The 26,704-nt window shown below is 37.7% G+C and overlaps 1 protein-coding gene across 3 annotated transcripts in view; it reads left to right on the top strand.

The window, feature by feature from the left end:
• The window catches only part of LOC145682379 (sodium/calcium exchanger 1-like), a 296,233-nt gene that overhangs the window by 252,931 nt on the left and 16,598 nt on the right, over positions 1–26,704 (top strand). For all 3 annotated transcript variants that reach the window (XM_081753971.1, XM_081753970.1, XM_081753969.1), the window contains exon 12: positions 23,767–23,917. In XM_081753971.1, the coding sequence (XP_081610097.1) occupies positions 23,767–23,917 (151 nt within the window). The remainder of the gene's footprint in view (positions 1–23,766; positions 23,918–26,704) is intronic.

Below are 26,704 nucleotides of genomic sequence, written 5' to 3'. Positions count from 1 at the left end.
TGTTGGGCAAGTCAACCGTGGGTAGTTGGTTGGTAACATTAGTCTTCTCGTGTTATTCAGAAGTATCGTGTGGAGCGGCCAGTTCTTTACTTTCGACGTTTGGGCGTGCCTTCTTCACTTCTTTTATGAAGTTAATCTTAGTCATTTCCTTTCATTTTTTTCTAGCCTCCATTCTCCCTGCAATCAAGTTTTACACCAATCTGAGTATCATGTAGATGGGGTCATCAATGACTTTATTCTTTTTTCAATTGCTTAACATCAGCTGTCGCTCTTATTTTGCTCCCTTTGCCACTGTCTCAGTGCTCACTTTGTTCATACAGGAGATAAACATGCTACTCCAACATCACATTTCGAACGCTCTGATTTTTCTTTGTCAATTTCTACGATTGTTCAACTTTCAGATCTTTACGTTCCAACACTCTATACAAAGACTTTTATAAAACATTTTTTTTTTTTAATATCATCACTGATATAGTTGTACTTGTCAGTAATTTTTTTATGATTGAAAGCTCCTTGAGCATCTGCGAATCTGGCTCTGACTACTACTTTCTCACCTCTTCTATCATGATGAGATTAAGCTGCCCAAGTAGCAGAATATTGTAACTTGTGCCAACTTGCCTGCATCTAGCCAAACGTCAACATTCTCATCTTGTCTTTTTGTGTATTTCATTATTTTGGGTTTATTTTTATATATTTTCAGTATGCATTTCTCTTTTAACAATTTGTTTAAAAGTTCTATAAAGAATCCGTACTATCACCTTTTTCTAGCACTAGGGTAATATCATCTGCAAAGCGTGCCTATCATTGATTTTAACTCTCCAGATATTTCCGTTCCTTTATTCTTGTAGTGCTTCCTCGATATAGAGTAGGACAGCAGTGGTGGTAGTCTGCATTCTTGCTTCACTCTCTTAAATATTCAACGAACTTTAGAAGTTCGTTACTGAATTCTCTCTCTGCGTGTGTGTGTCTGTCATTTGAGAAGTTCCCAATTTTGAGCCTTCCATTCGATAGAGCATCAAAAACTATCTGAGAAAGTGATGGACTTTCTCGCGTCACTCTTACCATTCCCGAGATATTGGCCAAAAAAAGTTCCGATTTCGGGAGATTTAAGGAGCCATATCTCAGGAACCGTAAGTCATAGGGATTTGAACCCTCCATTCGATAGAGCATCAAAAACTATCTGAGAAAGTGATAGAATTTTTCGTGTCACTCTTACCGTTCCCTATATATTGGCCAAAAAAAGTTCCGATTTCGGGAGATTTAAGGAGCCATATCTCAGGAACCGTAAGTCATAGGGATTTGAACCCTCCATTCGATAGAGCATCAAAAACTATCTGAGAAAGTGATAGAATTTTTCGTGTCACTCTTACCGTTCCCTATATATTGGCCAAAAAAAGTTCCGATTTCGGGAGATTTAAGGAGCCATATCTCAGGAACCGTAAGTCATAGGGATTTGAACCCTCCATTCGATAGAGCATCAAAAACTATCTGAGAAAGTGATGGAATTTTTCGTGTCACTCTTACCGTTCCCTATATATTGGCCAAAAAAAGTTCCGATTTCGGGAGATTTAAGGAGCCATATCTCAGGAACCGTAAGTCATAGGGATTTGAACCCTCCATTCGATAGAGCATCAAAAACTATCTGAGAAAGTGATGGAATTTTTCGTGTCACTCTTACCGTTCCCTATATATTGGCCAAAAAAAGTTCCGATTTCGGGAGATTTAAGGAGCCATATCTCAGGAACCGTAAGTCATAGGGATTTGAACCCTCCATTCGATAGAGCATCAAAAACTATCTGAGAAAGTGATGGAATTTTTCGTGTCACTCTTACCGTTCCCTATATATTGGCCAAAAAAAGTTCCGATTTCGGGAGATTTAAGGAGCCATATCTCAGGAACCGTAAGTCATAGGGATTTGAACCCTCCATTCGATAGAGCATCAAAAACTATCTGAGAAAGTGATGGAATTTTTCGTGTCACTCTTACCGTTCCCTATATATTGGCCAAAAAAAGTTCCGATTTCGGGAGATTTAAGGAGCCATATCTCAGGAACCGTAAGTCATAGGGATTTGAACCCTCCATTCGATAGAGCATCAAAAACTATCTGAGAAAGTGATAGAATTTTTCGTGTCACTCTTACCGTTCCCTATATATTGGCCAAAAAAAGTTCCGATTTCGGGAGATTTAAGGAGCCATATCTCAGGAACCGTAAGTCATAGGGATTTGAACCCTCCATTCGATAGAGCATCAAAAACTATCTGAGAAAGTGATGGAATTTTTCGTGTCACTCTTACCGTTCCCTATATATTGGCCAAAAAAAGTTCCGATTTCGGGAGATTTAAGGAGCCATATCTCAGGAACCGTAAGTCATAGGGATTTGAACCCTCCATTCGATAGAGCATCAAAAACTATCTGAGAAAGTGATGGAATTTTTCGTGTCACTCTTACCGTTCCCTATATATTGGCCAAAAAAAGTTCCGATTTCGGGAGATTTAAGGAGCCATATCTCAGGAACCGTAAGTCATAGGGATTTGAACCCTCCATTCGATAGAGCATCAAAAACTATCTGAGAAAGTGATGGAATTTTTCGTGTCACTCTTACCGTTCCCTATATATTGGCCAAAAAAAGTTCCGATTTCGGGAGATTTAAGGAGCCATATCTCAGGAACCGTAAGTCATAGGGATTTGAACCCTCCATTCGATAGAGCATCAAAAACTATCTGAGAAAGTGATGGAATTTTTCGTGTCACTCTTACCGTTCCCTATATATTGGCCAAAAAAAGTTCCGATTTCGGGAGATTTAAGGAGCCATATCTCAGGAACCGTAAGTCATAGGGATTTGAACCCTCCATTCGATAGAGCATCAAAAACTATCTGAGAAAGTGATGGAATTTTTCGTGTCACTCTTACCGTTCCCTATATATTGGCCAAAAAAAGTTCCGATTTCGGGAGATTTAAGGAGCCATATCTCAGGAACCGTAAGTCATAGGGATTTGAACCCTCCATTCGATAGAGCATCAAAAACTATCTGAGAAAGTGATGGAATTTTTCGTGTCACTCTTACCGTTCCCTATATATTGGCCAAAAAAAGTTCCGATTTCGGGAGATTTAAGGAGCCATATCTCAGGAACCGTAAGTCATAGGGATTTGAACCCTCCATTCGATAGAGCATCAAAAACTATCTGAGAAAGTGATGGAATTTTTCGTGTCACTCTTACCGTTCCCTATATATTGGCCAAAAAAAGTTCCGATTTCGGGAGATTTAAGGAGCCATATCTCAGGAACCGTAAGTCATAGGGATTTGAACCCTCCATTCGATAGAGCATCAAAAACTATCTGAGAAAGTGATGGAATTTTTCGTGTCACTCTTACCGTTCCCTATATATTGGCCAAAAAAAGTTCCGATTTCGGGAGATTTAAGGAGCCATATCTCAGGAACCGTAAGTCATAGGGATTTGAACCCTCCATTCGATAGAGCATCAAAAACTATCTGAGAAAGTGATGGAATTTTTCGTGTCACTCTTACCGTTCCCTATATATTGGCCAAAAAAAGTTCCGATTTCGGGAGATTTAAGGAGCCATATCTCAGGAACCGTAAGTCATAGGGATTTGAACCCTCCATTCGATAGAGCATCAAAAACTATCTGAGAAAGTGATGGAATTTTTCGCGTCACTCTTACCGTTCCCTATATATTGGCCAAAAAAAGTTCCGGTTTCGGGAGATTTAAGGAGCCATATCTCAGGAACCGTAAGTCATAGGGATTTGAACCCTCCATTCGATAGAGCATCAAAAACTATCTGAGAAAGTGATGGAATTTTTCGTGTCACTCTTACCGTTCCCTATATATTGGCCAAAAAAAGTTCCGATTTCGGGAGATTTAAGGAGCCATATCTCAGGAACCGTAAGTCATAGGGATTTGAACCCTCCATTCGATAGAGCATCAAAAACTATCTGAGAAAGTGATGGAATTTTTCGTGTCACTCTTACCGTTCCCTATATATTGGCCAAAAAAAGTTCCGATTTCGGGAGATTTAAGGAGCCATATCTCAGGAACCGTAAGTCATAGGGATTTGAACCCTCCATTCGATAGAGCATCAAAAACTATCTGAGAAAGTGATAGAATTTTTCGTGTCACTCTTACCGTTCCCTATATATTGGCCAAAAAAAGTTCCGATTTCGGGAGATTTAAGGAGCCATATCTCAGGAACCGTAAGTCATAGGGATTTGAACCCTCCATTCGATAGAGCATCAAAAACTATCTGAGAAATTGATAGAATTTTTCGTGTCACTCTTACCGTTCCCTATATATTGGCCAAAAAAAGTTCCGATTTCGGGAGATTTAAGGAGCCATATCTCAGGAACCGTAAGTCATAGGGATTTGAACCCTCCATTCGATAGAGCATCAAAAACTATCTGAGAAAGTGATGGAATTTTTCGTGTCACTCTTACCGTTCCCTATATATTGGCCAAAAAAAGTTCCGATTTCGGGAGATTTAAGGAGCCATATCTCAGGAACCGTAAGTCATAGGGATTTGAACCCTCCATTCGATAGAGCATCAAAAACTATCTGAGAAAGTGATGGAATTTTTCGTGTCACTCTTACCGTTCCCTATATATTGGCCAAAAAAAGTTCCGATTTCGGGAGATTTAAGGAGCCATATCTCAGGAACCGTAAGTCATAGGGATTTGAACCCTCCATTCGATAGAGCATCAAAAACTATCTGAGAAAGTGATGGAATTTTTCGTGTCACTCTTACCGTTCCCTATATATTGGCCAAAAAAAGTTCCGATTTCGGGAGATTTAAGGAGCCATATCTCAGGAACCGTAAGTCATAGGGATTTGAACCTCCATTCGATAGAGCATCAAAAACTATCTGAGAAAGTGATGGAATTTTTCGTGTCACTCTTACCGTTCCCTATATATTGGCCAAAAAAAGTTCCGATTTCGGGAGATTTAAGGAGCCATATCTCAGGAACCGTAAGTCATAGGGATTTGAACCCTCCATTCGATAGAGCATCAAAAACTATCTGAGAAAGTGATGGAATTTTTCGTGTCACTCTTACCGTTCCCTATATATTGGCCAAAAAAAGTTCCGATTTCGGGAGATTTAAGGAGCCATATCTCAGGAACCGTAAGTCATAGGGATTTGAACCCTCCATTCGATAGAGCATCAAAAACTATCTGAGAAAGTGATGGAATTTTTCGTGTCACTCTTACCGTTCCCTATATATTGGCCAAAAAAAGTTCCGATTTCGGGAGATTTAAGGAGCCATATCTCAGGAACCGTAAGTCATAGGGATTTGAACCCTCCATTCGATAGAGCATCAAAAACTATCTGAGAAAGTGATGGAATTTTTCGTGTCACTCTTACCGTTCCCTATATATTGGCCAAAAAAAGTTCCGATTTCGGGAGATTTAAGGAGCCATATCTCAGGAACCGTAAGTCATAGGGATTTGAACCCTCCATTCGATAGAGCATCAAAAACTATCTGAGAAAGTGATGGAATTTTTCGTGTCACTCTTACCGTTCCCTATATATTGGCCAAAAAAAGTTCCGATTTCGGGAGATTTAAGGAGCCATATCTCAGGAACCGTAAGTCATAGGGATTTGAACCCTCCATTCGATAGAGCATCAAAAACTATCTGAGAAAGTGATGGAATTTTTCGTGTCACTCTTACCGTTCCCTATATATTGGCCAAAAAAAGTTCCGATTTCGGGAGATTTAAGGAGCCATATCTCAGGAACCGTAAGTCATAGGGATTTGAACCCTCCATTCGATAGAGCATCAAAAACTATCTGAGAAAGTGATGGAATTTTTCGTGTCACTCTTACCGTTCCCTATATATTGGCCAAAAAAAGTTCCGATTTCGGGAGATTTAAGGAGCCATATCTCAGGAACCGTAAGTCATAGGGATTTGAACCCTCCATTCGATAGAGCATCAAAAACTATCTGAGAAAGTGATGGAATTTTTCGTGTCACTCTTACCGTTCCCTATATATTGGCCAAAAAAAGTTCCGATTTCGGGAGATTTAAGGAGCCATATCTCAGGAACCGTAAGTCATAGGGATTTGAACCCTCCATTCGATAGAGCATCAAAAACTATCTGAGAAAGTGATGGAATTTTTCGTGTCACTCTTACCGTTCCCTATATATTGGCCAAAAAAAGTTCCGATTTCGGGAGATTTAAGGAGCCATATCTCAGGAACCGTAAGTCATAGGGATTTGAACCCTCCATTCGATAGAGCATCAAAAACTATCTGAGAAAGTGATGGAATTTTTCGTGTCACTCTTACCGTTCCCTATATATTGGCCAAAAAAAGTTCCGATTTCGGGAGATTTAAGGAGCCATATCTCAGGAACCGTAAGTCATAGGGATTTGAACCCTCCATTCGATAGAGCATCAAAAACTATCTGAGAAAGTGATGGAATTTTTCGTGTCACTCTTACCGTTCCCTATATATTGGCCAAAAAAAGTTCCGATTTCGGGAGATTTAAGGAGCCATATCTCAGGAACCGTAAGTCATAGGGATTTGAACCCTCCATTCGATAGAGCATCAAAAACTATCTGAGAAAGTGATGGAATTTTTCGTGTCACTCTTACCGTTCCCTATATATTGGCCAAAAAAAGTTCCGATTTCGGGAGATTTAAGGAGCCATATCTCAGGAACCGTAAGTCATAGGGATTTGAACCCTCCATTCGATAGAGCATCAAAAACTATCTGAGAAAGTGATGGAATTTTTCGTGTCACTCTTACCGTTCCCTATATATTGGCCAAAAAAGTTCCGATTTCGGGAGATTTAAGGAGCCATATCTCAGGAACCGTAAGTCATAGGGATTTGAACCCTCCATTCGATAGAGCATCAAAAACTATCTGAGAAAGTGATGGAATTTTTCGTGTCACTCTTACCGTTCCCTATATATTGGCTGAAAAAGTTCCGATTTCGGGAGATTTAAGGAGCCATATCTCAGGAACCGTAAGTCATAGGGATTTGAACCCTCCATTCGATAGAGCATCAAAAACTATCTGAGAAAGTGATGGAATTTTTCGTGTCACTCTTACCGTTCCCTATATATTGGCCAAAAAAAGTTCCGATTTCGGGAGATTTAAGGAGCCATATCTCAGGAACCGTAAGTCATAGGGATTTGAACCCTCCATTCGATAGAGCATCAAAAACTATCTGAGAAAGTGATGGAATTTTTCGTGTCACTCTTACCGTTCCCTATATATTGGCCAAAAAAAGTTCCGATTTCGGGAGATTTAAGGAGCCATATCTCAGGAACCGTAAGTCATAGGGATTTGAACCCTCCATTCGATAGAGCATCAAAAACTATCTGAGAAAGTGATGGAATTTTTCGTGTCACTCTTACCGTTCCCTATATACTGGCCAAAAAAAGTTCCGATTTCGGGAGATTTAAGGAGCCATATCTCAGGAACCGTAAGTCATAGGGATTTGAACCCTCCATTCGATAGAGCATCAAAAACTATCTGAGAAAGTGATGGAATTTTTCGTGTCACTCTTACCGTTCCCTATATATTGGCCAAAAAAAGTTCCGATTTCGGGAGATTTAAGGAGCCATATCTCAGGAACCGTAAGTCATAGGGATTTGAACCCTCCATTCGATAGAGCATCAAAAACTATCTGAGAAAGTGATGGAATTTTTCGTGTCACTCTTACCGTTCCCTATATATTGGCCAAAAAAAGTTCCGATTTCGGGAGATTTAAGGAGCCATATCTCAGGAACCGTAAGTCATAGGGATTTGAACCCTCCATTCGATAGAGCATCAAAAACTATCTGAGAAAGTGATGGAATTTTTCGTGTCACTCTTACCGTTCCCTATATATTGGCCAAAAAAAGTTCCGATTTCGGGAGATTTAAGGAGCCATATCTCAGGAACCGTAAGTCATAGGGATTTGAACCCTCCATTCGATAGAGCATCAAAAACTATCTGAGAAAGTGATGGAATTTTTCGTGTCACTCTTACCGTTCCCTATATATTGGCCAAAAAAAGTTCCGATTTCGGGAGATTTAAGGAGCCATATCTCAGGAACCGTAAGTCATAGGGATTTGAACCCTCCATTCGATAGAGCATCAAAAACTATCTGAGAAAGTGATGGAATTTTTCGTGTCACTCTTACCGTTCCCTATATATTGGCCAAAAAAAGTTCCGATTTCGGGAGATTTAAGGAGCCATATCTCAGGAACCGTAAGTCATAGGGATTTGAACCCTCCATTCGATAGAGCATCAAAAACTATCTGAGAAAGTGATGGAATTTTTCGTGTCACTCTTACCGTTCCCTATATATTGGCTGAAAAAGTTCCGATTTCGGGAGATTTAAGGAGCCATATCTCAGGAACCGTAAGTCATAGGGATTTGAACCCTCCATTCGATAGAGCATCAAAAACTATCTGAGAAAGTGATGGAATTTTTCGTGTCACTCTTACCGTTCCCTATATATTGGCTGAAAAAGTTCCGATTTCGGGAGATTTAAGGAGCCATATCTCAGGAACCGTAAGTCATAGGGATTTGAACCCTCCATTCGATAGAGCATCAAAAACTATCTGAGAAAGTGATGGAATTTTTCGTGTCACTCTTACCGTTCCCTATATATTGGCCAAAAAAAGTTCCGATTTCGGGAGATTTAAGGAGCCATATCTCAGGAACCGTAAGTCATAGGGATTTGAACCCTCCATTCGATAGGGCATCAAAAACTATCTGAGAAAGTGATGGAATTTTTCGTGTCACTCTTACCGTTCCCTATATATTGGCCAAAAAAAGTTCCGATTTCGGGAGATTTAAGGAGCCATATCTCAGGAACCGTAAGTCATAGGGATTTGAACCCTCCATTCGATAGAGCATCAAAAACTATCTGAGAAAGTGATGGAATTTTTCGTGTCACTCTTACCGTTCCCTATATACTGGCCAAAAAAAGTTCCGATTTCGGGAGATTTAAGGAGCCATATCTCAGGAACCGTAAGTCATAGGGATTTGAACCCTCCATTCGATAGAGCATCAAAAACTATCTGAGAAAGTGATGGAATTTTTCGTGTCACTCTTACCGTTCCCTATATATTGGCCAAAAAAAGTTCCGATTTCGGGAGATTTAAGGAGCCATATCTCAGGAACCGTAAGTCATAGGGATTTGAACCCTCCATTCGATAGAGCATCAAAAACTATCTGAGAAAGTGATGGAATTTTTCGTGTCACTCTTACCGTTCCCTATATATTGGCCAAAAAAAGTTCCGATTTCGGGAGATTTAAGGAGCCATATCTCAGGAACCGTAAGTCATAGGGATTTGAGCCCTCCATTCGATAGAGCATCAAAAACTATCTGAGAAAGTGATGGAATTTTTCGCGTCACTCTTACCGTTCCCTATATATTGGCCAAAAAAAGTTCCGATTTCGGGAGATTTAAGGAGCCATATCTCAGGAACCGTAAGTCATAGGGATTTGAACCCTCCATTCGATAGAGCATCAAAAACTATCTGAGAAAGTGATGGAATTTTTCGTGTCACTCTTACCGTTCCCTATATATTGGCCAAAAAAAGTTCCGATTTCGGGAGATTTAAGGAGCCATATCTCAGGAACCGTAAGTCATAGGGATTTGAACCCTCCATTCGATAGAGCATCAAAAACTATCTGAGAAAGTGATGGAATTTTTCGTGTCACTCTTACCGTTCCCTATATATTGGCTGAAAAAGTTCCGATTTCGGGAGATTTAAGGAGCCATATCTCAGGAACCGTAAGTCATAGGGATTTGAACCCTCCATTCGATAGAGCATCAAAAACTATCTGAGAAAGTGATGGAATTTTTCGTGTCACTCTTACCGTTCCCTATATATTGGCTGAAAAAGTTCCGATTTCGGGAGATTTAAGGAGCCATATCTCAGGAACCGTAAGTCATAGGGATTTGAACCCTCCATTCGATAGAGCATCAAAAACTATCTGAGAAAGTGATGGAATTTTTCGTGTCACTCTTACCGTTCCCTATATATTGGCCAAAAAAAGTTCCGATTTCGGGAGATTTAAGGAGCCATATCTCAGGAACCGTAAGTCATAGGGATTTGAACCCTCCATTCGATAGAGCATCAAAAACTATCTGAGAAAGTGATGGAATTTTTCGTGTCACTCTTACCGTTCCCTATATATTGGCCAAAAAAAGTTCCGATTTCGGGAGATTTAAGGAGCCATATCTCAGGAACCGTAAGTCATAGGGATTTGAACCCTCCATTCGATAGAGCATCAAAAACTATCTGAGAAAGTGATGGAATTTTTCGTGTCACTCTTACCGTTCCCTATATATTGGCCAAAAAAAGTTCCGATTTCGGGAGATTTAAGGAGCCATATCTCAGGAACCGTAAGTCATAGGGATTTGAACCCTCCATTCGATAGAGCATCAAAAACTATCTGAGAAAGTGATGGAATTTTTCGTGTCACTCTTACCGTTCCCTATATATTGGCCAAAAAAAGTTCCGATTTCGGGAGATTTAAGGAGCCATATCTCAGGAACCGTAAGTCATAGGGATTTGAACCCTCCATTCGATAGAGCATCAAAAACTATCTGAGAAAGTGATAGAATTTTTCGTGTCACTCTTACCGTTCCCTATATATTGGCCAAAAAAAGTTCCGATTTCGGGAGATTTAAGGAGCCATATCTCAGGAACCGTAAGTCATAGGGATTTGAACCCTCCATTCGATAGAGCATCAAAAACTATCTGAGAAAGTGATGGAATTTTTCGTGTCACTCTTACCGTTCCCTATATATTGGCCAAAAAAAGTTCCGATTTCGGGAGATTTAAGGAGCCATATCTCAGGAACCGTAAGTCATAGGGATTTGAGCCCTCCATTCGATAGAGCATCAAAAACTATCTGAGAAAGTGATGGAATTTTTCGTGTCACTCTTACCGTTCCCTATATATTGGCCAAAAAAAGTTCCGATTTCGGGAGATTTAAGGAGCCATATCTCAGGAACCGTAAGTCATAGGGATTTGAGCCCTCCATTCGATAGAGCATCAAAAACTATCTGAGAAAGTGATGGAATTTTTCGTGTCACTGTTACCGTTCCCTATATATTGGCCAAAAAACGTTCCGATTTCGGGAGATTTAAGGAGCCATATCTCAGGAACCGTAAGTCATAGGGATTTGAGCCCTCCATTCGATAGAGCATCAAAAACTATCTGAGAAAGTGATGGAATTTTTCGTGTCACTCTTACCGTTCCCTATATATTGGCCAAAAAAAGTTCCGATTTCGGGAGATTTAAGGAGCCATATCTCAGGAACCGTAAGTCATAGGGATTTGAACCCTCCATTCGATAGAGCATCAAAAACTATCTGAGAAAGTGATGGAATTTTTCGTGTCACTCTTACCGTTCCCTATATATTGGCCAAAAAAAGTTCCGATTTCGGGAGATTTAAGGAGCCATATCTCAGGAACCGTAAGTCATAGGGATTTGAACCCTCCATTCGATAGAGCATCAAAAACTATCTGAGAAAGTGATAGAATTTTTCGTGTCACTCTTACCGTTCCCTATATATTGGCCAAAAAAAGTTCCGATTTCGGGAGATTTAAGGAGCCATATCTCAGGAACCGTAAGTCATAGGGATTTGAACCCTCCATTCGATAGAGCATCAAAAACTATCTGAGAAAGTGATGGAATTTTTCGTGTCACTCTTACCGTTCCCTATATATTGGCCAAAAAAAGTTCCGATTTCGGGAGATTTAAGGAGCCATATCTCAGGAACCGTAAGTCATAGGGATTTGAACCCTCCATTCGATAGAGCATCAAAAACTATCTGAGAAAGTGATGGAATTTTTCGTGTCACTCTTACCGTTCCCTATATATTGGCCAAAAAAAGTTCCGATTTCGGGAGATTTAAGGAGCCATATCTCAGGAACCGTAAGTCATAGGGATTTGAACCCTTCATTCGATAGAGCATCAAAAACTATCTGAGAAAGTGATGGAATTTTTCGTGTCACTCTTACCGTTCCCTATATATTGGCCAAAAAAAGTTCCGATTTCGGGAGATTTAAGGAGCCATATCTCAGGAACCGTAAGTCATAGGGATTTGAACCCTCCATTCGATAGAGCATCAAAAACTATCTGAGAAAGTGATGGAATTTTTCGTGTCACTCTTACCGTTCCCTATATATTGGCCAAAAAAAGTTCCGATTTCGGGAGATTTAAGGAGCCATATCTCAGGAACCGTAAGTCATAGGGATTTGAACCCTCCATTCGATAGAGCATCAAAAACTATCTGAGAAAGTGATGGAATTTTTCGTGTCACTCTTACCGTTCCCTATATATTGGCTGAAAAAGTTCCGATTTCGGGAGATTTAAGGAGCCATATCTCAGGAACCGTAAGTCATAGGGATTTGAACCCTCCATTCGATAGAGCATCAAAAACTATCTGAGAAAGTGATGGAATTTTTCGTGTCACTCTTACCGTTCCCTATATATTGGCCAAAAAAAGTTCCGATTTCGGGAGATTTAAGGAGCCATATCTCAGGAACCGTAAGTCATAGGGATTTGAACCCTCCATTCGATAGAGCATCAAAAACTATCTGAGAAAGTGATGGAATTTTTCGTGTCACTCTTACCGTTCCCTATATATTGGCCAAAAAAAGTTCCGATTTCGGGAGATTTAAGGAGCCATATCTCAGGAACCGTAAGTCATAGGGATTTGAACCCTCCATTCGATAGAGCATCAAAAACTATCTGAGAAAGTGATGGAATTTTTCGTGTCACTCTTACCGTTCCCTATATATTGGCCAAAAAAAGTTCCGATTTCGGGAGATTTAAGGAGCCATATCTCAGGAACCGTAAGTCATAGGGATTTGAACCCTCCATTCGATAGAGCATCAAAAACTATCTGAGAAAGTGATGGAATTTTTCGTGTCACTCTTACCGTTCCCTATATATTGGCCAAAAAAAGTTCCGATTTCGGGAGATTTAAGGAGCCATATCTCAGGAACCGTAAGTCATAGGGATTTGAACCCTCCATTCGATAGAGCATCAAAAACTATCTGAGAAAGTGATGGAATTTTTCGTGTCACTCTTACCGTTCCCTATATATTGGCCAAAAAAAGTTCCGATTTCGGGAGATTTAAGGAGCCATATCTCAGGAACCGTAAGTCATAGGGATTTGAACCCTCCATTCGATAGAGCATCAAAAACTATCTGAGAAAGTGATGGAATTTTTCGTGTCACTCTTACCGTTCCCTATATATTGGCCAAAAAAAGTTCCGATTTCGGGAGATTTAAGGAGCCATATCTCAGGAACCGTAAGTCATAGGGATTTGAACCCTCCATTCGATAGAGCATCAAAAACTATCTGAGAAAGTGATAGAATTTTTCGCCTCACTCTTACCGTTCCCTATATATTGGCCAAAAAAAGTTCTGATTTCGGGAGATTTAAGGAGCCATATCTCAGGAACCGTAAGTCATAGGGATTTGAACCCTCCATTCGATAGAGCATCAAAAACTATCTGAGAAAGTGATGGAATTTTTCGTGTCACTCTTACCGTTCCCTATATATTGGCCAAAAAAAGTTCTGATTTCGGGAGATTTAAGGAGCCATATCTCAGGAACCGTAAGTCATAGGGATTTGAACCCTCCATTCGATAGAGCATCAAAAACTATCTGAGAAAGTGATAGAATTTTTCGTGTCACTCTTACCGTTCCCTATATATTGGCCAAAAAAAGTTCTGATTTCGGGAGATTTAAGGAGCCATATCTCAGGAACCGTAAGTCATAGGGATTTGAACCCTCCATTCGATAGAGCATCAAAAACTATCTGAGAAAGTGATAGAATTTTTCGTGTCACTCTTACCGTTCCCTATATATTGGCCAAAAAAAGTTCTGATTTCGGGAGATTTAAGGAGCCATATCTCAGGAACCGTAAGTCATAGGGATTTGAACCCTCCATTCGATAGAGCATCAAAAACTATCTGAGAAAGTGATAGAATTTTTCGTGTCACTCTTACCGTTCCCTATATATTGGCCAAAAAAAGTTCTGATTTCGGGAGATTTAAGGAGCCATATCTCAGGAACCGTAAGTCATAGGGATTTGAACCCTCCATTCGATAGAGCATCAAAAACTATCTGAGAAAGTGATAGAATTTTTCGTGTCACTCTTACCGTTCCCTATATATTGGCCAAAAAAAGTTCTGATTTCGGGAGATTTAAGGAGCCATATCTCAGGAACCGTAAGTCATAGGGATTTGAACCCTCCATTCGATAGAGCATCAAAAACTATCTGAGAAAGTGATAGAATTTTTCGTGTCACTCTTACCGTTCCCTATATATTGGCCAAAAAAAGTTCTGATTTCGGGAGATTTAAGGAGCCATATCTCAGGAACCGTAAGTCATAGGGATTTGAACCCTCCATTCGATAGAGCATCAAAAACTATCTGAGAAAGTGATAGAATTTTTCGTGTCACTCTTACCGTTCCCTATATATTGGCCAAAAAAAGTTCTGATTTCGGGAGATTTAAGGAGCCATATCTCAGGAACCGTAAGCCATAGGGATTTGAACCCTCCATTCGATAGAGCATCAAAAACTATCTGAGAAAGTGATAGAATTTTTCGTGTCACTCTTACCGTTCCCTATATATTGGCCAAACAAAGTTCTGATTTCGGGAGATTTAAGGAGCCATATCTCAGGAACCGTAAGTCATAGGGATTTGAACCCTCCATTCGATAGAGCATCAAAAACTATCTGAGAAAGTGATAGAATTTTTCGTGTCACTCTTACCGTTCCCTATATATTGGCCAAAAAAAGTTCTGATTTCGGGAGATTTAAGGAGCCATATCTCAGGAACCGTAAGTCATAGGGATTTGAACCCTCCATTCGATAGAGCATCAAAAACTATCTGAGAAAGTGATAGAATTTTTCGTGTCACTCTTACCGTTCCCTATATATTGGCCAAAAAAAGTTCTGATTTCGGGAGATTTAAGGAGCCATATCTCAGGAACCGTAAGTCATAGGGATTTGAACCCTCCATTCGATAGAGCATCAAAAACTATCTGAGAAAGTGATAGAATTTTTCGTGTCACTCTTACCGTTCCCTATATATTGGCCAAAAAAAGTTCCGATTTCGGGAGATTTAAGGAGCCATATCTCAGGAACCGTAAGTCATAGGGATTTGAACCCTCCATTCGATAGAGCATCAAAAACTATCTGAGAAAGTGATGGAATTTTTCGTGTCACTCTTACCGTTCCCTATATATTGGCCAAAAAAAGTTCCGATTTCGGGAGATTTAAGGAGCCATATCTCAGGAACCGTAAGTCATAGGGATTTGAGCCCTCCATTCGATAGAGCATCAAAAACTATCTGAGAAAGTGATGGAATTTTTCGCGTCACTCTTACCGTTCCCTATATATTGGCCAAAAAAAGTTCCGATTTCGGGAGATTTAAGGAGCCATATCTCAGGAACCGTAAGTCATAGGGATTTGAACCCTCCATTCGATAGAGCATCAAAAACTATCTGAGAAAGTGATAGAATTTTTCGTGTCACTCTTACCGTTCCCTATATATTGGCCAAAAAAAGTTCCGATTTCGGGAGATTTAAGGAGCCATATCTCAGGAACCGTAAGTCATAGGGATTTGAACCCTCCATTCGATAGAGCATCAAAAACTATCTGAGAAAGTGATGGAATTTTTCGTGTCACTCTTACCGTTCCCTATATATTGGCCAAAAAAAGTTCCGATTTCGGGAGATTTAAGGAGCCATATCTCAGGAACCGTAAGTCATAGGGATTTGAACCCTCCATTCGATAGAGCATCAAAAACTATCTGAGAAAGTGATGGAATTTTTCGTGTCACTCTTACCGTTCCCTATATATTGGCCAAAAAAAGTTCCGATTTCGGGAGATTTAAGGAGCCATATCTCAGGAACCGTAAGTCATAGGGATTTGAACCCTCCATTCGATAGAGCATCAAAAACTATCTGAGAAAGTGATGGAATTTTTCGTGTCACTCTTACCGTTCCCTATATATTGGCCAAAAAAAGTTCCGATTTCGGGAGATTTAAGGAGCCATATCTCAGGAACCGTAAGTCATAGGGATTTGAACCCTCCATTCGATAGAGCATCAAAAACTATCTGAGAAAGTGATGGAATTTTTCGTGTCACTCTTACCGTTCCCTATATATTGGCCAAAAAAAGTTCCGATTTCGGGAGATTTAAGGAGCCATATCTCAGGAACCGTAAGTCATAGGGATTTGAACCCTCCATTCGATAGAGCATCAAAAACTATCTGAGAAAGTGATGGAATTTTTCGTGTCACTCTTACCGTTCCCTATATATTGGCCAAAAAAAGTTCCGATTTCGGGAGATTTAAGGAGCCATATCTCAGGAACCGTAAGTCATAGGGATTTGAACCCTCCATTCGATAGAGCATCAAAAACTATCTGAGAAAGTGATGGAATTTTTCGTGTCACTCTTACCGTTCCCTATATATTGGCCAAAAAAAGTTCCGATTTCGGGAGATTTAAGGAGCCATATCTCAGGAACCGTAAGTCATAGGGATTTGAACCCTCCATTCGATAGAGCATCAAAAACTATCTGAGAAAGTGATGGAATTTTTCGTGTCACTCTTACCGTTCCCTATATATTGGCCAAAAAAAGTTCCGATTTCGGGAGATTTAAGGAGCCATATCTCAGGAACCGTAAGTCATAGGGATTTGAACCCTCCATTCGATAGAGCATCAAAAACTATCTGAGAAAGTGATGGAATTTTTCGTGTCACTCTTACCGTTCCCTATATATTGGCCAAAAAAAGTTCCGATTTCGGGAGATTTAAGGAGCCATATCTCAGGAACCGTAAGTCATAGGGATTTGAACCCTCCATTCGATAGAGCATCAAAAACTATCTGAGAAAGTGATGGAATTTTTCGTGTCACTCTTACCGTTCCCTATATATTGGCCAAAAAAAGTTCCGATTTCGGGAGATTTAAGGAGCCATATCTCAGGAACCGTAAGTCATAGGGATTTGAACCCTCCATTCGATAGAGCATCAAAAACTATCTGAGAAAGTGATGGAATTTTTCGTGTCACTCTTACCGTTCCCTATATATTGGCCAAAAAAAGTTCCGATTTCGGGAGATTTAAGGAGCCATATCTCAGGAACCGTAAGTCATAGGGATTTGAACCCTCCATTCGATAGAGCATCAAAAACTATCTGAGAAAGTGATGGAATTTTTCGTGTCACTCTTACCGTTCCCTATATATTGGCCAAAAAACGTTCCGATTTCGGGAGATTTAAGGAGCCATTTCTCGGGGACCGTAAGTCATAGAGAGATGATATTGGTGTTGATCAACCAAATAGTAACCGGTGGCCACCGTTTTCCAGATATTGGCCAAAAAGGGTTCGCATTTCGGGAGATTTAAGGAGCCATATCTCAGGAACCGTAAGTCATAGAGAGATACAGAGATATTTTGCGAATTTTTCAATTTTGAGCCTTCCATTTTGAGCATGTGTCTTCGTAAAACAACATATCGTGGACCATTTTAACAGAATTGTTAAGCAAAGCATATGGAAAAAATTGAGTACTGAAGGAAATTATAAATGGATAGATATATTACAAGAATTGTTTAATGAGTATAATAATAAAGTACATAGAACAATTGGTATAAAGCCTGTAGAAGTTAATAAGAAATATTAATTCTTTTCATTTTAATTCTGGCAATGCTCTTGAAGCATTCTCAACTTTTTTTTTTTTTTTTTTTTTTTTTTTTTTAAGTTTGTTTGCCTATCAATGCTGTCTAGTTCTTGCACAGCTTGAAGATAATTCGTTGATCTCTGTAGTCCATGGTGAGGTCTTTAAGAACTTTGAATAAAATTTCCCAGTCTCAACATGTCGAATGTTTTTCCATGTCAATGAAAGCATCAATTAAAGATTTATCCACCTCCAGTGCCTTCTCCATTATCAATCTCGGACTTATCATGGCTTCTTATGTTCCTCCGCCTCTGCGGAATTCAAATTGGTTCTCTGGTAGATTTTCCTTATTTTTTCCATGCGATGATGTTTTATTTGTGTTAGAATATTTTGAGACATGTGGTACAAGGCTTAATGTTTTATAGTCATTGCATCTTTGAGCAGAACTCTTTGTCGGAATTGGAACCAAAATCTTTTTTTCAAAATCTTTTGAGGGGGGACGCGGTGGCTCAGTGGTAGAGCGTTCGCCTCTGGTGCTTGGGGTTCCGGGTTCGATCCCAGCCCCCGCCAAGTGAACTTTGTGGTGGACAAACACCGTGCTCGTGGGTTTTCTCGGGGTTCTCCCGTTTCCTCCCACTTTCTTCATTCCACCATTTCACTCATCTCTCATCATCACCGTCTCCTTTAGCCTAATCGGCATAAACGTGGGACGTAAAACTTAAAGATTTCATTTTTCATTTCAAAATCTTTTGAAATATTCCATCTATATATGTTTCATTGATTAGATTATTGCATTAATTTTGCATTTTTCTTTCATAGCTTACAGTAATTCTTCTGGCATTTAAATCTAGTCCTAGTGCTTTCTTAGACTTCAACGCTTCGAGCTCGTTCAAATTCTGCTTTGGTTATGAGTGGCTCGATTTCATCTACTCCGATTTCATGTTCATTTTCTAGAATGTCATTCCTCAGTTGTCTTCATATAATTATTTTATATATTCTCTCCACTGCAATGTTATTTCTTTTGGGATCAAAAGATCGAATATATTTCATTCAAAAATTTTCTTGTAGGCCATATATCTGGAGAACTACATATAGTGTAGCCAAACCCAAACTATCACTTAACTCAGTATAATGTGCTTATTCCGTAGAAAATACGAAAACTCGATTTTGGGACCGTTCAAAAAATTTGTGGCCCCTGATCCAAATACTAATATTGGCCAAGATCGCAATCTTTTGATCCATTTTTTGGATCATTCCTAAAATTCTTGGCTAAGATCGCAATCTTTTTACCTTTTTTTTTTATCATTCCCTAAGTTCTTTTTCATTAATTATTATTTCTTTATTCCTGCTTCGATTAGTCCATATCATACTTAATTTATGGTAAATATTGCACACTTGTGTAAGATATTTTTATATCAAAATTATGCACAATTAGGATATTATTCCAATAGTTGAGTATAATATATAATAAGCTTTTGGTTATAGTTGAAAATCAAAGAAAGTAAGTTTCACGGATTTAAGGATCAATTCGTTACCTCAGGCAGTTAGTGTATTCATAAAAGCTATGAACATTTGCAGTACATGGACAATGATAATGATGATAACAACTGTTATATTTTTTAAAGAGTTACTGGTTTCATGTCCAGATAAAATCAAAATAGATAGCCATAACTCAGGTTCATACTCTAAATCCTTTAGAATAAATACCTCTGGAACAGTTGGCTTCAGTCAATACATAACGTAACAACCAACACTTGCCAATTTAAAAAAAAAAAAAAAAAAGTTAGTTTCATTTCTTAAGCTAGGTTGCTATGCTGCAAGAATCTTGCAAGCATGCAATATTTCTCCATGTAAACATAATCTTGAAAGGGACATGCAACAATTTTTTTGAACGTGCAAGCAGTCAAGTCATGTGCAACTTTCTGGGTCGTTTTGCTGCTACCTGCTATGGCCCTCTCACTGACATAAAGAAAAAACAGTCCCGCAGCTTCCGAAACTATGGATTCTTTTGGATGGGGAGGAGAAGCGCGCCAAAATACACGTTTGTCATGAGGAGGTTCACTATTTGTCCATTAGAGTGCAGTGCTGCGTGGGTGGAGATATTTTTCTTGCTTTCAGAAAGTTGTACTGTGTAAACAGTAAATAGAAAGGTGAGGTTGCAAGATTTTTTAACGACAACTACAAGATTCTTGCAGCATGGCAACCTAGCTTTAAACAAAGGTAAATAAATAAATAAATGAATGGCACATAATATAGTGCTCTTCAGAAATCTTCATCTTACCAGATTATTAGTTATTGATAAACGAACACAGACCTTTTCAGTGTGTTTTTTGTTTTATTCTTTTTTTTATTTCTACTGCTTTTATATATTTGTTTAGCCATATGTACAATACTCAATTTCGTGTTTTCTCCATGTTATTTTTATTTTAGATTGTGCAGTTAAGAAAAAAAACGACGATACTTTGCAGCTCCTCGTATCTCAAAAACACAACTTTACAGGAGAAGGAAAAATGTTTGAAGAAGTTGGAGTTTAGTTAAAAGTCAGCGACTTTTGTAGTGGAGAAGTCAATTTGTTGTCGTAATTGACTTCTCCATCAGAAAAGTAGCCTTCAACTAATCTCAAACTTTTTTTTTTTCTTCAGCAAACTTGTGTTTTGTTTTTGAGATATGAGGTAGTTGGAAAGTAAAATCGAAAAGCATTTTAAGCCACATATTCTTCATACGTAAAAGTACATATACCAATTGTATTACTTAACTAGTATCATATTCTTTTATATATGAAGAATGTGGGTTAAAATTATTAAATCCTGTTCCTTTTTCTTTCTTATTTGCTTGTATTTTTCGTGTATTATTGTATTTTAAAAACAGTGGTGTATGTATTTAAAAGTCTGGAGAAGGCTGCATAGAGAAGTCCTCAATAAGTAAATAAAATAAATAAATAAATAAATAAATAAATAAATAAATAAATAAATAATAAAAATAAACAACAAAAATAAACAAAGAATTAAGCGTATCCATTTAGGAAAAAAAAAAAGAATGACATTCGTACACTAAAGAATTGACTCCTTGATGCGAAGAAAAATGTATCAAGACAATTGAAATTGAACTAGGGAAAGAAGTGCATGACTGTACGCTTCTTGAGCAAACACATACCATTCACTCCTGATATGTACTCGGACTTTGCATTTACATCTATACAGGATGAGAGGGGGGAATGGAGTTTAGTATAAGGAAAACGCCTGAATCCTCTCATTTCCTCATATAATATGAAGACAATTATAGAAAATAAAGAAGAGTAAACCGAAAAGAAAAAGTGAGGCATTACCAATACCTGTTTTTGAAGTATAATATCACATCTACCTGATCCCTTTCCAAATGAAAGGTCACTGACATTCTACAAAAGTTATCACAAGGAGAATCTAAATTCGAGATGTATGGATTCCATTTATTAACACACACAACAAAATGCAAACTAGAATTAAGAAACACCTCAGGAAATCAAAACTAAAATAATTTGAGGAGTGGTAAACGCTCACATAAGATTCAACATGACACTAATAACTACAGATTTTTAGGCCATGCTAAAACAGCAAGTGCAAGAACAATTTTTAAGCATACCATATTCTTACAAAGAAATTACACTAAATTTTACCAGGGAAAAGAAGAGCATGACAAAATACAATGAAGGTTTATTGCGAAACAAAATTCAATTTAGTATTCGGAGCTCCTTCATGGCTAAGCGGTTAGCGTGCGCGCCTTCGGCGTGGGAAACCCGGGTTCGATTCCCGGCGGGAGCTCATGTGGTTCGGATTCCACATTAATCAGTAGGTCCACGTCTCACATAGCCTCGCTGCTAAACGGAACGTTAACTCAAAATCTACTCTACTCTTCAATTTACTATTCAAAAGAAAATTACTCCTCTTTATTATAGTTTAGGAATCACTAATTAGGGCTAGATTGATCACAAGACAACTGAAAATTTTAGCAACATTGGTTCACTTGTGAAAAGCAAGAATAAAAAGACAAAGGAAATATACCATTATCAAAAAGATCAGTTTTCATATTACTAGGTGTCTTTATAACAGTCCTAAGAACTCTCCTTAATAATGGAAACTGTTCATCTCACTTGCTTACTCGCCTGAATAAAACACGGGGGTATTGAAAGCTTTCGGTTAGTTGAAAACTTAAGAGCAGAAAAGTAATCGGAAAAATTTAAAACATTAAAATATATTCTCTGCACACTAATTGCATTACATATGACAATGTAACTATAAGGGACAGATGTGGAAAGAGATTTAACAGGTTTCAATACAAGAAGAAACGATAGAGTGTATGAAACGGTTTTCTGAAGAATCATGAAAAAAAGTGAATAGTTTGGAGTGAAGTATGCTTTGAAAGAACGTAGCATGTTGTCTTCTATGCTATTGAGCGCAGTTATAGAATTCAAGGCTTGGATGAGTAAAAATAAAAATAGAAGGATAGAAGCATTCTAATATTTGTAGAAGATATTAGTAGTTGAAAAACCGAAAAGTAGATAAGAATACAACTGTACACTTGGAATTGATGTAGCCAGTATATGACAAAGAGAAATGTAAAGCTATGATCACTTCAAGAAACAAACATCAAAAAGAATTGTTAATGAAAATAAAAGTTATAATTATTTATTGAGTATTTCACATAATTGAATACTTCACATTACTCATATAGTAATGTCCTTTGTAATTTTTTTCTCAAATTTACACAATATTCATAAATTACCACTGTTGGGGAAGAAGAAAAAAACCTAAATATCGTGTTGTGAAAAATGATTTAAACTATTGTGTGTCCCTGAATGAGTGGCCGAGTGCTTCACTCGAAATATTGGAATCGGGAGTTCACATTTCCCTATTCTTTTAAAGTTAGATTTGCCACGTATTTTAGAAGAAATTGTTTATGTAATTTTGAATTACATATCACTGTGGATTTTGACTACTCTCATAGAGAATTTGTACATTACGCAATGAAAATTGTAAATTTCAGGTTGCTACTAAAGATGTGAATAAATAGAGGCTTTAATAAGAATCTTGGTACTCTAGAATCATTTTACAGATGTTTTGTATAATAGTACATTTTAAATCTAAACTTTTTTTTTTTTATTCATTCACAATAATCATAAGGTTGTAACGAAGTCTCCATTATTTCTACCCCCCCCCAAAAGAAGTTAGCAATCCTTTGTTGTAATGTCAGTCAGTAGAAGTGAAATTTGTATGACTTATGCCCCAATAAAGATTAAAAGAAAAACAGTCAACATATTTGTATCAAATCTAGTTTGTAGGGCTATTGTGATAAGTAAGCTTCGATATTACGTGTATTTCACTCATAGGAAAACTATCAGACATGTAGAAGTAGTTTCTTGATGAAAAGACAGAAGATCACCAACAAACATTTGACAGAATGAAATTTAAAAAAAAATAAAAAATTAAAAAAAAAAAAATGGAAAGAATGATGGGAAAAGTTCCAGAGTGAAAAGTGAAGTGAAAAAGTTGTTAAAGAGGCCTTCGATACACCCAGACCAGACTCAGTGATGGAATGTAGAATTTAATGGTGGTAATGATGAGTTAGATATGGACTTCACAGGAATCGTAGTTGAAGTATTTAGCAAGTTTAAGAAAACGGATGCTGATTAAATGCACACGATTTCGGCGAACTCGATCGCTTTCCTCAGTTCGCGATTCTTCATGCAAAATTATTCTCACAACTCAAGTTCCTATGTTAGTCTTTATTTCAATTGCAAATTGCTATCTGTTAATCTGCTAAATGAGTAAGAGATTTGTTCTTCGCAATCTAAGTTCGATATATATATATATATATATATATATATATATATATATATATATATATATATATATATATATATATATAATATAATTTTTTTTCCCAATTGCTTAACTTTAAATATCTCACTTGACAATATAATCACGGTGAGTCTTCACAAAATATTAAACAGAAACACTACGAAAAAATTACACTTTTGGTAAGCATTCGTTTACTTACGTTAACTGCATGCGTAAATTAAGTACTTTGACTTTCTATTTAAAAGAGTTATTTTTATTGTTTGCAGGTTCTGTTTTCGTTAGTTCCTCCCCCCGCGATGTTTGGAGGTTGGTTGTGCTTCTTCTTTTCTCTCGCCATGATTGGATTCCTCACCGCCATCATCGGTGACTTGGCTTCACTCTTTGGATGTATGGTTGGACTCAAAGACAGCATTACAGGTAATATTCGTCACGTATCAGTATTAGCGTAAAATTCAATTGCTTAGACCTAATAATAATAAGAATAAATGAAGTCAATAGTGAATAAAAGTAGTTCCTTGCCTTGTGGTACAGTCTGCAGCAAAAAACCTGCAACATGAGCATGTAAGTTCATTGTGAAACTACGCCTAACAACCCTAAGTGGCACAAATCACGCAGGAGAAACCTCTGCGTCCTCCCCTGCACACTTATTTTGGAGCAAAAGACTTCATCGTTTCACAATAAACTTAAATGTTCATGTTGCAGGTTTTTTTGCTGCGGACTGTACAACTTACCTCATCGAATACTAAGGAAAAAAGTGTTTATGTATTGTTATCATTCAAACTTTTGTCTCAATTTAAGTTTTTGTCTTTTTCGTCCGTATGCAACACCTTGATTATGAAGGACGAAGGTTCCAAACTATGACCGGGGCTTAAATCCGATGAACTTGGCTGATGCCCAGACTGTTATGCAAAATAACTCTCATAGTAGCTGTTGTTCCCCACCAGAATGGACCGCTTCTAAAAGAGCGATCTAGATTAGGAACACACCACCAGCCCTGGCTAACCTTTTTATTTTTTCTGGAAAACCTTTGATAAAGAATCAAAAAAACTCAGAAAACTAAGCCGAAATTTTACTTTATGCATGACGTATAAAAAGTCCAGGGTCATAGGCAAACTCCATTATGATTGGAAAGGGAAGAAAGTTGTAAGAAATAGGCAATGGTGTTATTCTAAATTTTTTAACCGGTATATATATTTGTATTAGCAGACCTCTTTGTATTAGCATGCTATATAAATCTATCTTGCATGAATTGTTTCCTAAGAGATTGTCTCTCTCTCTCGCTACATATTACTTTATATATATATAATATATATATATATATATATATATATATAAAGTAATATGTAGCGAGAGAGAGAGACAATCTCTTAGGAAACAATTCATGCAAGATAGATGTATATAGCATGCTAATACAAAGAGGTCTGACGAAAATAGCTAACACTGCAAATATCTTGAAAACGAATTATGCAAGATTAGATGGTTGTCAAAAAGTATTGGAAAGACATTGATCCAGCAATGAATCAACAATTATTGATAATAAATAGTATGTATGCGTTTCAAATATAAATAACCCTCACCATTACACTCATGTGAACCCAGTTTTCATTCTTGATATCTGAGCATTTGAGATTAAGAAATAAACGCTTATACCTTGTTTTAAGGGATCATATGTTTAAACCTGTAGCTGTAAGAATTCCTAAAAACAAAGATAGTTAAACTAAAATTTACTATTCTCGGTATAACTCGGTAAAATTTACCGTCATGTTTTCGTATAACAAACGGTTCTGCGAACTCGAAATATTTTAATACCGGGTGAATAGAACCACTGGAAATAAGTGGTTTTCAGTCTGAACTGGTAGAAGTTTTCCAACCGTACCACTGTTTGGGCTCCACACTGGTAAGGCGCCCTGTGTTAAATGAATGAGCAAGATTTTTAGTTCAGCGGGATCTTCGAAAGGAACATAAAAGGTACACATAATTGGCACGAGGAACGTGTATATCGTTGAATGAGGAAACCTAAAAAACTTCCAATTTATTTATCAACAATGCTGTATTGTTGATATGGTGAAGGCCCGAGAGAACAGCTCGCTGAACTGGCAACATTGTTTTTTCATTTAACATAGTATTCCTTACCAGTGTGAAACCCAAACAACTGATGAAATCGGAAAAATTCCTCCATTTTACATTAGAAACTACTTCCTCTTCCTCAAATTTCCTCTTTTTCATTTTTTCGTACCTTTACTTATAACGGAATTCGCTTATGGCCTTGGACTTTTGATACGCCCTTTTCTATAATAATAGAGTATGCATTAAACTTCAATGGCTATATTGCAAAGAGATATTATAGCTTTTCTACTCGTAGCTGTACTTTTTCTCAAGTGGATGTTCATTTCATTTCATTTATTTGCCTGTTTCATTAGCTTACAAAACACGAGAGGTTCTCATATAAGCATTAAGAGTTGAAAAAAAAAAAAAAAGTCAAGTGCCACAGGTATATATTGTGCATCTTCCTAAAATACAAAACCATGTTATAGGATGTATCAAGTATAAAACATGGCAATTTACATTAATAGATAAGCTCCAGACAAGCAAGAGGATGGAGGGAGATCAATCAAAGACGAGTACCTGTCCGCTGGATGCTTTCCAATATATAGGTGCCTTGGGTGGCGTGGCGCTACCTCCCATGTCGTCATGTGACTTGTAGGTGGTGCTGGTGGTCTGTGGTGTGCTTTTTGTCAGTGATCCCACGTGGGGTGTAGTACTCCAACGTAGATACATGCAGGGGCGGACTGGCAACCATAGGGCCCACCCTGCTAAACTGAAATGATGGCCCACTGTATAAAAATGTAAAAAATGTACTTGGCATTCTTCATATGTATTACATATAAAAGTTCATCTTCGAACCCATAAATAGTATCCCATATATTCATACAAAAACAAAACATTAATTACAAAAAATCTGAGGTAGGAACATTTTAATAGTAACTCATACAGTGTGTAATTGGCAGTATCATTTTTTATTGTAAACACACACAATGCCGGAATTGGTGCTTTCAGTTATTTATATAGTGCTTTTGTTTTTTTTATGTAATGAATTTAAACCATTTATGTAAACAAATGAGTGTCATGTTTTAGAAAACTCAAAATATATACATGTGCAATAAGTAAAAACTAATCTCAAGCCACCTTTGAAACACTAAATAA

The sequence above is a fragment of the Thermobia domestica genome, chromosome 3 (assembly GCF_964235325.1).
Source record: "Thermobia domestica chromosome 3, izTheDome1.hap1.1, whole genome shotgun sequence".
In the NCBI taxonomy this organism is placed as follows: Eukaryota; Metazoa; Arthropoda; class Insecta; order Zygentoma; family Lepismatidae; genus Thermobia; species Thermobia domestica.
This window is presented reverse-complemented; position numbering and strand designations above follow the sequence as displayed.